General features: G+C 34.9%; 1 protein-coding gene across 1 annotated transcript in view; it reads right to left on the bottom strand.

Annotated features, from left to right (window-relative positions):
- Window positions 1–15,867, bottom strand: part of LOC149833847 (Mitochondrial inner membrane translocase complex, subunit Tim44-related protein) — an 82,527-nt gene that overhangs the window by 28,169 nt on the left and 38,491 nt on the right. The window contains exons 7-11 of the mRNA XM_090011063.1: window positions 14,331–14,382; window positions 10,967–11,059; window positions 677–745; window positions 421–522; window positions 202–270 (exon numbers count right to left, since the gene is read on the bottom strand). Of these exons, the coding sequence (XP_089867189.1) occupies window positions 202–270; window positions 421–522; window positions 677–745; window positions 10,967–11,059; window positions 14,331–14,382 (385 nt within the window). The remainder of the gene's footprint in view (window positions 1–201; window positions 271–420; window positions 523–676; window positions 746–10,966; window positions 11,060–14,330; window positions 14,383–15,867) is intronic.

The following is a 15,867-nucleotide window of genomic DNA, read 5'->3' on the forward strand; positions in this document are numbered from 1 at the left end:
TTTCCTCAGTATCACAAATCTACAACCTGCATAACTTCTTTTATCAAATTTAAGCTTCCAGATAAGCAAAAGCAGAGCTTGTAATGTATGACAGCACAAGTGGCATAAACTTGCTCAATAAGTAATGAGACAAAAATTTAGCAACAATCAGCCTAAAAAAACATCTTCTGGAAAAATAAGAAGACTGTGGGATGTCCAAACCTGCTTGGTAAGAAATTCGAGGGTCAGTTGCACAAACGCCTTATTAAGATCAGTTTTATCAACAGCAATCTATGTAAAACAAAAGGAAGAAGAAAAAAATTGGTTTTGATATTTTTATGTGATTGTAAACACGGGGTGAGATGCTTGAGGAATGCAAGATAATGTATACATTGAACTACAACATGAAAATGTAAATCCAATACCACATCAATTAGTTACCATCCGAGCTCGTAATGTCCGAATCTTGACGGCTGGCTCAACCAATTCCCAGTAAACAGAAGTCCACATAGATTCCCTTTGCTTAATCTCATTTTTGAGGATCTGAATTAGTCAAACAAGTAGTAGTTATACTAACCATATATCTTTAGCAGCAGAAACCTTCATCACAACAAGGATCAACAAAATTTAAAAAGTATTAGATGCTGATCTCTTATTGTGAAGATTTGTCACCAAGAAAAATAATTTCACAACTTACAGAATACATATTCTCTGTGACTGCCTTCCTTAAAGACGTTTTGTCACCTTTTGCCATGAGACAGTTAATCTGTTGATGGTAACACAATCATTAATGCCATTAGGCAACATATATATATATATATATAAACAAGATAACAAAGTGATCGGTATCACATGAGAAGTTACATTCATAGTCACAAATATTGGTATCAGCCATGAGAAGTTACAATCATAGTCACAAATATTGGTATTGGCTATATCTCGGCGAGGCTATTTCTCGCAATATTATAGGTTTGGTGATAAATCTCTGAAAAAAATCGAGACTTAAAAATATAAAAAATAACAAAAATAAGTAAGAAAATATCATGTTTAGACAAAAAATATATAAACAATAAAAGAAATAAGTAAAATATGTAAAAGAAAGAAGAAAAACATATTTAAAATGTAAAAAATGGATAAAAAACAATAAAATTAGTTGATAATATCAAGAGAATATCGTAATATTATCAAATTGGTGATATTTTCAAACTATCACGATAGTTTACCTATATTATCATTCGCTGAATTTACAGTGATAATATCACGATATGTTGAAAATATCACTGATATATGTGACTATGGTTACAATAACCAACGATCACATTTATCTGCACATAATGAAAAAGAAGCTTAAAAGAAGAACAAAGAAGAAATAACCACAAATAGCTTAGAAAAGAAACCATGTAAGCACACCATATAGTTATGAAACTAAATGTTTACCTTTTCACTAAATCCTAGCTATTGCATCCAAACCAAAACTTCTAAAGTGGTCACCCTCCGAACCCCAAATCAATGAAAGAGAGGTTCAAACATGATAACAAGCATATCATCATTAGTATGCCTCAGTGTTATCAAAAACGTGCCTTGAGGCGCAAAACGCGTGCCTCGCCTTGAGGCGCGGCCCTCTGTGCCTCAAGGCGCAAAAAAAAATTTACAACAAGATTTTTGAGACATAATCAACAAAGTTTTTGTATGTTAATCTCATATATTTTCCAGTTACTTCAGTTATGTAATAAGTTTCTTGGTATATTACTATATTTTAACTTTTGTTGGTTAATCTCGTATATTTTTCAGTTATTTCAGTCGTGTAATTAGTTTCTTAATATATTTAAACTTTTGTTGGTTAATCTCATATATTTTTCAGTTATGTAATCAGTTTTTTAGTAATTTTTATATGTTAATCTCATATTTTTTAGAATAATCTCATATATTTTAACTTTTGTAGGTTAATCTCATATATTTTTCAGTTATTTCAGTTATATAATCAGTTTCTTAGTATATTTTAACTTTTGTTAGTTAATCTCATATATTTTCCAGTTATGTAATCAGTTTTTAGTTACTTTTATATGTTAATCTAACATTTTTTAGAATAATCTCATATATTTTAACTTTTGTAAGTTAATCTTATATATTTTCTAGTTATTTCAGTTATGCAATCAGTTTCTTAGTATATTTTAACTTTTTTTTGTTAACCTCATATATTTTCCAGTTATGTAATCAGTTTTTTAATTACTTTTATATGTTCATCTCATATTTTTTAGAATAATCTCATATATTTTAACTTTTGTTGCTTAATCTCATATATTTTTCAGTTATGTAATCGGTTTCTTAGTATGTTTTATCTTTTGTTGGTTAATCTCATATATTTTCCAGTTATGTAATCATATTTTTATTTACTTTTATATGTTAATCTCATATTTTTTAGAATAATCTCATATATTTTAACTTTTGTAGGTTAATCTCATATATTTTCCGGTTATTTCAGTTATGTAATCAGTTTCTTAGTATATTTTAACTTTTATTGGTTAATCTCATATATTTTCCAGTTATATAATCAGTTTTTAGTTACTTTTATATGTTAATCTCATATTTTTTAGTACTTATTTGAGATTTTTTATTTCTTAGTGGTTGTTATTTCATCAATAAACATTTTTTTATTTGTATTTTTAGATATAGTTTTTTATAATTTTTTAAAAATTTTCAAAAAAAAATTTAAGCTTACGCTTTACGCCTCACCTCGGTTTTTGGTGGAGCACCTCGCTACGCCTCAACGCTTTATACAACACTGCTATAAGTCAAGTTAGGTTGATTTTAACTAGCCATTGGAGGCTAGTCCAACTGCTATATATCTAACCGTTGGACCCTCTCCAACGGCTAAATAGGCTCTCTCTTTACTCTCTCCCACTCTCCCCTTTCTCTATATAATGGTGGGTGGGTGTATGTGTGAGGTTTGAGAGAGTGATGGGCAGATATAGGTTATTTGTGAGTGTTTTGTAGTGAGGTTATTTTGTATTTTGACTTCCTTCTATGCATTTCTGATTTCATTCTTAATGAAATTATTCATTCATAATACTTGTGTTACACTTCTATTTCTTATGGAAAGCTTGTATTCAAATACATTATATTTTAGCTCTTGATGTTCATTTCGGAGTGCATCGGTAGGGATGGCAGTGGACCGGGGGAAAGCGGGGCCCCGCCTCGCCTCGCCCCGTTTGGACCGGGGATGAAGGGTATGAAACGGGGATGGAGGCGGGGACGAAGGTTAAAATCCATCCCCGTTCGGGGATGGAGGCGGGGATGGACGTACCCTTTTCCCTGCCCTGCCCCATCTCGTCCCCGCCACGATCCCCACCCCGTCCCTGCCACTTTTCCCCTCCCTGACTCATCCCCGTTTGAACTGGGGATGGAGGACATGAAACAGGGATGAAGGCGGGGGTGGAGGTTAAAATCCATCCTCGTCGGGGATGGAGGCGGGGATGGAGGTTCTAATCTTGAGGCAGGGCGGGGGTGGAGACCTTGTCCCCCGCCCCGCCCTGCCCCACTGCCATCCCTATGCATCGGGATCCATGCATTTCGTGACATGGTCTCATAGCAAGGCATTATAGTCTTGGAAAATATTTGTATTAATGAATGATATGGATTCAAGGATTTCACATTCCAGTATGTATCTTTGGTTTTCTATCTTATATGTATGGTAGGTGTTTTTAAAAGGATTATATTAAAAATAAATATTTTTTTTAAAATTAGAATATATAAGAATTAGTGTCTTTTGATATATGAAATATATGTTTTTAGATTATGGATATTATATTGAAAAAATATATTTTGCAAAAAAATGTGGTTTCTTAAAATCTTATGTGTTTTATGTTTTGCAAAATATTAGATTTTATGTTCTATGTCTCTTAACCAGTGTTGTGAAAAGCGAGGCGTAAAGCGTAAGCCTCAAAAAAAATTTGAAAACTTTAAAAAAACTATAAAAAAATATCTAAAATTATAAATAAATAAAAAGTGCTTTATTGATGAAGCAACAACCAACAAGAAATAAAAAATCTCAAATAAATACTAAAAAATATAAGATTAACATGTAAAAGTAACATTAATGCAACAACTTGATCTACATAAGTATCTAAGAAACCATAATTCTCTCACAGCATGAGACCTTATTTATGTTGTTTTTCAAACATTAGAAACCAAAATTCTCTTCAATTAAATTGATCTCTTGCCGCATTTGCAGGAAAAAAAATAGAGCTAAAAAAACATCCAGAGAATAGCCATCTGTAGTAGAGAAAGCATGGGCCTCTTTTGTGTTCAATCCAATTTCAGTAAGCAATGAAGTTAACTGACGCAAAACCGAAGCATAAGTGTTATCAAAATCTAGATAAAAGAACATTTACAGTTCTATAGAATCATTCTCATGGAGTTGAATCATTCAACAACAAAGGAAAAAGACCCAAATACTCAAATGTGCATCAACAACTTAAAATACTCTACCAAATATGCAGCAATCACAATTACATCAATTATTTAGATGAAAATAACATGTATACATCTATGAAGCATCTAAAGCCTGTGGTTTTGATATATTTATATGTATATCTAATAAGTGAAAATCAATATTAAAAGTATATCATGTCATTAGTATTGCGTCTGCTGAATTTGCTAAAGAATCTAACTTATGTCTACAGACTCAACACAATACACATGTATTTCTCCAACTTCTATCAGCATAATATATCAGCTGCAGAACACCTTGGGGTTAGCAAACTCGACGAGGTTAGTCCTTAACTAAGATACTATTTTTTAACTCAGTTAGGGACCGATCCGATCCAACTCAGGTAAGTCACGAGCTGACTCACCGAGTTTATTAACCTTTATCTATTGAAATTCCGTTGAAATCTATAAACTGTAACTTTTTTCTATTGAAATCTCGTTGAATCTATAAATTGTCACATAGGTATGCATGCAATAACAGAGGAGAGAAGATGCTGACAGAGGAGAGGTTCACAGACGAGGCTGACAAAGGAGCAGTCTTCGTCTTCTTTTTCTTCTTCTTCTTAGGTTGATAGATGAGCGAGAGGTGGGAGACGAGCGAGAGGTGGGAGAGAGCAGAGAGCGAGAGAAGGGGGAGATGAGAGGTGGGAGATAAGCAAGGAGGTGGGTGAGAGCAGGGATGTGGGAGAGAGACTGAGAGATGAGATAATGAGGAGCCTCGACCGAGTAACCCTATTTTTTGGTCAAATGGGGGCTTTTGGTCAAATGGGGGCTTTGACCCTCATTTGACCAAAACAAGGTGAGGCGCGTATGCCTCACCTTGAGGCGTGCCTCGTCCTGAGGCATACGCCTAAAGGCGTATGAGGCATGCGCCTCAGGGCTTTTGCGCCTCAAGGCACAAAGCCCCTCACCTTGAGGTGAGGCACGCTTTTTGTACCTTGACGTGCACATTTAATAACACGACCCTTAACGTATGTATATACATGGATTATCTTTGGGATTTTTAATATATTGTGATGTTTCTTTGATGTTTTAATTATGTGACCGAGCATGAATTTTAAGATAGATTGTGTGAACTCCATGATTAAGATTGTGAATCTTAGAATTTTTTTATATGGTATTATCATTGGTTATAACATATATGTTTTATATGTTCTCATAAGGTCTTTCCATCATCGTGTGAATGTTATTCAATGTACGTTTGAGTGATATTTTTCTATTTAAAATACCTTATTAAGTAAAATTATTCTTAAGTTAATAGCCTCTGAATAATGTTGGATTAAGGAATTCTTGCATTATATTAGTAGGTATATGCCATGAATAATTTTTATGATTATTATTGGATGGCATAAGCATGTTTTGTCATCATATACTCAAATGCATATTTTAATAATATTAAGTGTATTTCTCTATTATGTGAGTTCTTGTGTTTATGCTTCTTCTTGAGCATTTTATGAATAAAAGTTATATTATTTTTTTAAAGACTCTTGTATGCTTATGCTTTTTCCCATTGGTGGCTTATTGATTTGAGTGCCTGTGTACTTTTGTAACCCTTAGTGGATTTTTTCTTGTGCATTCATATTTCATTGCATGCTTCTTGCATTTTGTAAATTGAATAAAATAGTTATTTGAGCATTCTTGTGTATGCCCTTTTGTGGGCTTTGTAGGTGTGCCCTTAGTGGACACTTTTTGTGCTTATCCACTTAGATCTTTGGTGGACACTTGTTCTTGATTGAAGACTCTTGCTTCTTAGAAATTTTATATTTGTTGCATTATGATAAAAAAATTTGTATGACATATGTGGGTTAATGGTTGGTGATAGTTATGTTATTGAACTTGAACTTCTATATAGTTCTTTGACTATGTCACATGGGTGCGGGTGCGGGGATTCGGCACTTACAAAAAACCCAGGTGCGGGGGTGCGGCAGGGGCAAAACTGTAATATATATATATATATATATATATATATATATATATATATATATATATATATATTAACCAAGCTTAATCGAGTTTCTTCATTAAGCTCTACTGGTCTGAGTCGAGTTTAATAGTTTAATCGAGCACTGCTGGATGCATATATGGTTTTAATTTTTTGCTATTGAATCAGACAAATATCAGGATTTGATGGATATTTGATTACATGTAAAAGAACCAAATAAGATACGAACATCGGTCCAAACGGGGCGAGACCCCATTTTCCCCCTGGCCAGGACATATATGCTTGGTTTTCCATCCGACTCTTTTAGTTATTCTCTCTTAGTTCCGTAATAGAGCTACTTTAAAATGGTAACCAAGCTGGTCATCCCTGAAAAAAGGTTGTATTGTCCATGATCATTACATCCTGCCCCAAAATCTGGCAGCTCATTGGCTTTAGATATTTTGTATTAATTTTTGTAGTACGTAACCTCCAGCCCAACGCATATCTCGAAGGAAATCAAAATCTGATTTAATATTTGCAGTCAGGTACAGTGGACTGCAATCTGTACGAGCCAACATGGGCATCATTACCCTTTTGCCTTCCTGAACCCTCTATTTTAACAGAACCATTTGTGCTCTCTTCAATTTTCAGGATACAGTATGGTTGTTCTCTGAGACCATCCAGATTTTCATGAAAAGTTAAGCTCTCATCAACTACGAGAGGTGTCAGATCTTCAGTAAAAGGTGAGAATGATGAAGAAAGTCACCAGGTGTAGTATCAATGCATTGCCTGATTCACTCCCCATCAAAGTTGCGGTGAGGACCAACATCCTGTCCAAGAGATGGAGGTATCTCCCCACCACAATCTCCTCTGCAGATTTCGATGAGGATCATTTCCCTTCGACCATGAAGGGACTCAAGAGACAGAAAAAGCTTGGCGAGTGGCACTCGCTGCTAGAAGGAACTGATCTCTTCACCGTTGTCAATCGATTCTTGTTGAACCGGGCACCTTCGCAGGTTGAGCCTGCGCTTGACCCAAAGAAACAATTTAGAGAAGAGACTCCTTGGTAGTTGGCTACGGCATGTGGTTGCCGTAAAGAAAGTTGAAGAGTTGTGTCTCGAAACTCGCTATGTTGACAAACCAGTTCCTAAGTTTTCTAGCTGTCATGCCCATTTCAGCGGGCCTCTTTTTTTTTCAAGTCCAAAAGTTGGACATAAATGACCCTGGGTGCGTTGACCGCACCGGGAGCCGCACCCGCACCCGCATCGCGTCGCGTCGACGCGCACCAAGAGCCGCACCCGCATCGCGTCGCGTCGACGCGGGTGTGGCACCTGGTTGGCCGAATCCCTGTGGCATAGTTCTTTGATAATCTCTATATATGTTTTGACTCTCTTTAATGTTATGTGTCGTTGTTGTCTCTTAGTAGACTTGTAATCGAGATTGAATTATCTCTCTATAAAGCTTGTTTATATTGACTGTGCATATGATTGCACTATATTCATTCTAAGTTTTCATCTACCGTTATTGGAATTTGATTTGAAACTTTGTTTTTTCAAATCAATTCTTATATGAACTCACTTATTTGGAAATTGATTTCCATAAATATTTATTGCCGTCTTATGGCATTTATTTTGTTTATCATAGATTTTTATATGATGCATCATTTTTTTCTTGTTATTAGATCAAAGTTAGCCATTGAAGTGAGTTATGTGTGCACCTCAAGTCATCTTATCAATTTGTAATTATCAAGATGTATGAGTGTCGTGTTGACACATGTCTTAGATCTAATTGATAATTGATTGGCCTCTAGATCCATGTTGCTTTTCTTGAACCAAAGATGCTTGTTGGGGTGAGTTGTGTACACCTTGGTTTTGTCAGTCTAGACCATCGGCTTATAGTTTGTCTCTAACTGACAGTTGTTTGATCTCTGCTTTTGTAAGTGTATTGTATCATTTATTTGTTTTTTGCCATTGTTATTATGATGGATGCTTATAATTATGTTTATCTCTGATGACTATCTATTTTGAAACCATGGAGTTTCGAATGATTGTTAAAATTGGTATACTTATTCTTCTTGGTGACATTAGTTTGTTTTCATTACAAGCTCTCTTACTTTGTATGTTTCCTCCAATTATGCCTTTCATTTAAGTGTCATTTTATATAGACGATATTTTTTCAATGTGGTGAGTTATGTGAACCTATTGGCGTTCTTTGCAGTTTTACAATCATTTGTGAGGTGAGGGAAGTGTACATTTTGGGGTTGTAGCTTGCATTTGACCCATAAGTGGTCCTTGTTTATTGACACTTTTTTGTGGTTGTTATGGTGATTGATCTCTTGTTCTAGTAGTTGATACACTTGAATTTTGAGGTTTGGAGGACTAGTGAGGTAAATTGATTGAGATAGTCGAACTATTGTTGAGGTTTGTAAAATATCATTTCTTGATATTTGTGGAAATTTTAAATCTCTCCATAAAATTTTTAAAATTTTCCACTCATTGCCCTTGTATGAAAAATATTTATTGAAATATTTTCATGCATTTTGCATTTAATTACATGATTAAGGATATTTTAAATTTATTCCATGATTGGTTGTCTTGCGTGATTTAAATCATGATATGCCTTGGTTGCATAGGATGCTATATTTTAAATGTATTTATAGATATTGTTTCTATTGTTGAGATTTAAATTGTTATGAACAGTTTGAGACAATATTTGTTATTATTACAAAATATATCTTGTTATGATTTGTATGTGGGATTTTGAACTTCCCCACTATATCCGATGTGCATTTAATATGCCGACTTGTTTTGAAAAACCTTTCCTTATAAATCTTTTTTCTTGTGTGAGTTAAACTCCTTTGCGAGTTATTTATTAATAGCATTAATGATTGTTTGAAAATCCATATTACATGCCTTTTATGCATTAATGTGATAGATATATGCATGTATTGACTTTGAATAATGCATGCTTTCATGAAAGCTTAAAGTGATTAATGACTTATGAACTTATATTTAAGATATTTTATGCATGCATCTCTCCTTTTGATAATATGCAATTATGTTGTCTTATGAATTAAGAACTATGATTTCTTAAAATTATCTATTGAGGAGAGTCTCTCTTTATGACTATTGTGTTTGAAAAAATAATGTTTTTTTCAAAATTAATGTTGAAATTTTTTTACTTTAAATGTTTCTGAAAAATGTTAAATTGCCTTATTAAATATTTTCAATATATTGCATTTTTGTGTGTTTGGCAATCCTCTCTCCATAATATATAACGAATATAGTTATTTTTTGAAATCTTAAGATTAGATATGTGCATAGTTGGGATGTTTTGTTAGTTTTATTTGCAGGTCCTCAAATATTGAAGATATTGAAGACTCTAAAACCCCTTTGTATAAGAGAGCATATGTTTGAATATCAAGAGTATCCCTTAAGGAAGCAACGAATGGAAAAAATGATGAAGTCAAATGAAGACCTTTTATGTAATGGGTCCTTTGTTCGTATTTGCAAAGTCACCGTAAGTTTGAGGGGGGTGTTAAGATGTATGTATTATTTTATATATACATATGTATATATATATATTATATTAATATGTATATATAATATATTTTTTATATTATAAGTCAACTTAGGTTGACTTTAACTAGCCATTGGAGGCTAGTCCAATGGCTAGATAGGCTCTCTCTTTACTCTCTCTTCTCTTCCCTTAATATATAATGGTGGGTGGGTGTACATGTGAAATTTGAGAGAGTGATGGGTAGATCTAGGTTATTTGTGTGTTATGAGTGTTTTGCGGCAAGGTTATTTTGTATTTTGACTTCCTTCTATATATTTTTGAATTTCATTTTTAATGAAATTATTCATTCATAATACTTGTGTTTCATTTTTATTTCTTATGGTGAGCTTGCATTCAAATACATTATATTTTAGCTCTTGGTGTTCATTTCGAAGTGCATCAGAATCTGTCTTTTCGTGAAAAGGGCAGTGCGTTCTACAGCACATGGTGGTGTTTGCAGCAATGTAAACAGGTCAGATGTAGCCATATCAGATCCAACTAATTGAATATTGGCTAATTGGATTTGAAATAGGATTAGGATTAGGATTAGGATGAATACATGTGCTCGGATTCAGTTGTAAAATCCTAAACCAAATCCGAATCCAATTTACTTTATTGAATCCAACTAATAAAAGTCCAATTCAGGTCAGGATCAGATGTTTATCCGATATGGCCACATCCTTAAAAGGATTCCCATTGATATGTATTTTGACAAATCTGAAAGGAAAGGTTCGCGTATAGTGACCCAAAATCAACAAGGTTTTCAACTTGTTTGATCCATATAAAACCAGAATCCATTTAACACTTTGAATACATAAAAAAGTATTGATTACAACATAAAACAGTAAAACCTCATAAAAAAACATCACATCGAGAAAGATATTCCGTGGCAGATAAATCATCACATCGAGAAGGAAGCCAGTATCCAGAAAAGCCTGATTTTTCACTTGTCAAAAAAGGAAAATCGGTATCTCTATACACTTCAATGCACAGAATCAAATCTAAGATTAAATATATCACCTCTTTGTATAATTGTATTGCCTCCTTATAGAATTGTTGTCTTGAATATCCAGATAATTTCCTCAACTTGGCGACTGCATATGCATTTTTAAGCTACCACAAAGAGATGTAAACCCAATAAGCCACAAATTTTAATGATTGCATTTTAAAACACCAAAAGCAGCAAAAAGAAAAAGGGCAGACAGATCTCTTAATAATCAAATGCAGTACAACTAATTTGATTACTACATAATAAGAAAATTTATTTAAATACCCATACTTCATTTTTTGGAAAAAATACAACCTAGATATTTGTTTTAAATTTTAAACATTTGTTCCACACCACATAAAAGGAAAGAAAAACAAAGGTAAATATGCAGGAAAAAGGAAATCCAAGAAAAAAATATTAGTTATCTTAATCAATGTTGTTACCATAATGACAAAAGTTTAAAATGGCAATTTATCGCCTAGAATTTTTCATGAGTTTTCAAACATTTTTATTTATATTGCATTTTTTCAAAAAAAATATCGGTTAAAAATAAATAAATTAAAAAGATACAGGGCCAAATAAATTTTTTTTAAAATGACACGGTTCAAGGTATTTTCGAAATTCAAACCCTTAAACAGAATCATTCATAGATTTTAATTTCCAAGTTAGATATTGGGAAACCGTTTTCTATTCTCAGTACATTCAAAGTCTTTAATTTCCAAAATGAATTTTAGGAAACGTTTCTACTCTCAACACTTTTCAAAGCTGAATTGTTTCAAAAAGGTTTCCTATTCATGGTGGATGAGACAATACTTAAATAGTATTGAATATGAGAGAGAGGTAATAAATTTAAATGGTAATGTTTAATGAGATATTATTTGAAAAAATATGATGTTACCCAATGCATCTTAAATAAATTTGAAGCAACCTGTCTTTTTTTTTTTTTTGAAATCTCGCAATTAAATTGTAAAATACCGTGACAAAAATGTGATATTTACATTTTACCAAAATATTGTGATGTTTTGACATTTAAAACAGTCAGCTAGAATATCACGTGTTTTTGCAATATTTTCAAAATATCGCCGATATGTATCACTATGGTTGTAACATATGTATCGTAACTTGTACCATAATTGTAAGAAAAAAGTTTTGTTTCATAATGTATCCCTAAGACCTATGTCACATGGGTGCGCGTGCGGGTGCGGGTACGGGGATGCGGCACTTTAAAAAAACATGGGTGCGGGGGTGCGGCAAAAAAATCGAACCCGGGTCGGATTCAGATCCAACCCGGATCCAAAGCCATGCTTATTTAAAGCATGCAGGGAGAAACCCTCCCCCACGCGAAAGCAGATCAGGTCATGCTGAACATGAGTGTTTTTGCTCATGCACACATCGTGGCCGTCTGTTTGCATTTTGGATGAATGCCACGTGGTTTGTTGACTTTTTAGCTTTTTAAAATGCAAATCGGATGGCCAAGAGCTAAAATGCTCATGTTCAGCATGACCTGATCTGATTCCCCCTCCCCACGCTACTCACTCTCTCTCCTCGCTTGCCTTCTCCCCCCGCTGCAGGCTCCCTCTCTCACGTTCGTTTTCCGGCCACCTGACGCCGGCAAGCCCCACGTCCGGCGAGCCACCCGACGTCGGTCCTTCCTGTGCCAGCGATACGCCCTCCAGCCCCCTTTCAGGTGAGCTCCCTCTCGCCTCTCTTCTTCTTCTTCTTCAGGCGAGCCTCCCTCGACGTCATTTTTTTTTACATAAATGACCCTGGGTGCGTTGACCGCACCCAAGGTCAGGTTGACCGCACCAGGTGCCGCACCCACGCCGCATCGCGTCGACGCGGGTGCGGCACCTGGTTAGCCGAATCCCTGTGACATAGCCTAAGACTAAACTACTTACTAAAACTTGGTAAGAAAATCTTCAAAATTTTATTCAGAGAATCTGGAATGTCCTCTGGTGGTGGGAGTGATGATGGGTCTTTATTGACCATTCCGTCCTAAGAATCCAAGATGACCCTAGCAGTGGATGTGTAGGGCCTACAAGTTGTGCTTCCGGCAATGGCAATGCAGCTTGTGTCCTTCTATTTACTTCTAAACTACCAACTATTTCACCAAGAACATTGACTGGAAGATAAGGAGAAAGATAGGATAATACAGAGTGGCCGCCCCCGCAATATGGCATTTGCAACTATTGAGCTCATTGCAAATTATGAACCAGCAAAACTGACACTTCAGCAACTTCTCAAAATCAACTACTTCACAATATTTCACATTTCTTTGGCCTTTTCCTCCATCCAATAAATCTAAATAAAAAAGACAAACCCGAAAACTAAGAAAAAGAAGGATTTTTTTACTTCAAAGCCTTAAAAAATGGATGAAAGTGGTGAACTGTAACTTAGTTTGCCTCAACAATCAGAAAACAACCCCTTTCTTGCATAAAATCAGCCCCTACAATGAAAAGCACAAAAAAAACCAAAAATCCACACTCTTGGAAGTGCCAATTCTCACACCCAAAGCTTTCAAAATGGGTTAGGGTGTATTTATGGGCCAAAAATGACCCCAATACATCAGATAAGCCTCACTAAAAGTGGTTGGGGCTCTTAAAAAATAAAACTAAAAATAAACTAATGGCAAAATAAGTTTTATTGACAATATTGTATTCTACAATGTGTACGGTACAATACCATGAACCATTGAAACCAGTTTCAGGGATGTATAGTATAGGTTTTGAATCAATAAGATATCGTAAGGTAAAATATTGTCCAATACATTACGATACAACATTAAAATTGCAAAGCTAACACATACCTTACCATAGAAAATGAAAGGAATAACGAAGCAGTTCAAAATAATTTTCTTAGCAGTGTCATCAGATCCACACTGTACACCCACTTCAACTTGTTCCATCTGATGAACCAAGAGTAACCCTTTTCTAGTGCTTAAAGGTGGAACACATTTGATATTATTTTCTGAAAACAATAATAGTTGAAATGCAGTAAAATCCTTGTTTTATGGTTCTCAATTAGAAGAGAAGCTAAGGCATAGTCCATGCTGGGTTCCAAACAAAGAACCCTCTGTTAAGATAGCAAGCCTAAACAAATCCAGCTATCTCAGTTGACCCAAGTTCAGTAACTTTCACTCTGAAAAAAATAAACATAGCTGATCAACATTATAGTCATCCTCCCTTAAGAGACCCTTAAGAGACCAATCCTTTCAATTACAGGAAATGAGTACAAGAAATAGCATCAATACAGCTAGTAAGATATAAAAGTATCAAAGTGGATTCAAAGCGCATAGTGTTGCATTGACTGGAATTATAAGGATAGACAAAATTGATACTGGTTCCAAAACAGAAAACAAGGCGCACAATTTGAGGAATGCCATGACAAATACAGTACCTCCAAGATACAATCCTCTTTTGTTCTTTTCCATCCTTTCCTTGTAAACCACCTAAAATTCAAAAATAGCAAAGTGAAAGGAAGTAGAGAGTATGAAAACTTTTCTTGATAAAAATAAGATACAAAATCTACATCTTCGGCAGAAACAAGATCATATTATCCGGAATTGATTTGATTTAACAGCACCCAGTAAGTAATATTAGAAAGGAAGTCTTCACGTTCAGATGTGTAGGAAAAGAAAGAACAAAATAACGAAAGAAGGGGCTGCAGGAAGAAAAGACGTTAGAGTCAGAGTCTGCGTCTATCAATGTATTAATATATTGAATACAAAATTTTAGGGTACGAAAATACCCTCTAACAATATCTTAAATTACATTACATAATAACTGGACATTGACCCGGTTCAGTACATGGATCGGGTCGGGTCCTATACATACAGAAGTTGGGTTCAAGACCCAATAACGACTTCTTTTCAGCCTCCCTCAAGTTGTGCATGGTCCTGGACCATGAACAACTTGCCTTTCAGAAACCAAAATCTCTCCTTTGTCAGCCCTTTGGTGAAAATATCAGCAACTTGCTTTTCAGTTCGCAAAAACATGGGCTCAATCTCCTATTCTTCAACCTTTTTCCTAATAAAATGTTGATCTATCTCAATATGCTTTGCTCGACTATGATGAATGGGATTGAAAGACATATTGATGGCACTTTGATTATCACACAGTAGCAGTGATCGAGCAATAGGTTCTCCCATTTCCGTTAGGAGATGCCTTATCCATGTGGCTTCAACAGTGGCAGCTGCCATCGACCTGTATTCAGCCTCAGTACTTGATCTAGCGATCGCCTTCAGTTTTCTACTGCTCCAAGATACCATGTTCGATCCAATGAAGCTGCAATAACCAGATACTGACCGTCGTTCATCTGGATTACCTGCCCAATCAGCATCAGCATAAATAATGATCTCATGGCCGCCGCCTGGATCTAATTCACTTTTCTTATATACCAGCTCATCACCAATTGTACCCTTCAGATAATGAAGTATTCGTTTGACTGCCTCCATATGCGACGTATGAGGTTCATGCATAAACTGAGACACCTGATTAACCGAGTATACTATATCTAGTCTAGTAAAAGTCAGATATTGTAGCATGCCAACTATGCTACGATACTTAGTGGGATCTCCATATATATCCCCTTCTTTAGAACTCAATTTCTGATAAATGACACTTGGAGTTGCTAATGGCTTACAATCTGTCATGTCTGCCTTGCTGAGAATGTCCAACGTGTATTTGTGTTGAGTAAGTGTGAGTGTATCACATCTTTTATCAACTTCCACCCCAAGAAAATACTGCAGCTCCCCTAAATCTTTCATTTTGAATCTCTGATTTAATAACTTCTTTACCTCCTCAATGTGACTTTTGCAGTTCCCTGTGATGACAATATCATCAACATATATCAATAGGAGAGTAGTGACATCTCCTTCATTGTGAATGAATAACGAGTGATCTAGAAAAGATCCAGAAAAGCCATGCCTTTGTAT

This window comes from Nuphar pumila, chromosome 6 (genome assembly GCF_984573655.1).
Source record: "Nuphar pumila chromosome 6, dmNupPumi1.hap1.1, whole genome shotgun sequence".
Lineage (NCBI taxonomy): Eukaryota > Viridiplantae > Streptophyta > Magnoliopsida > Nymphaeales > Nymphaeaceae > Nuphar > Nuphar pumila.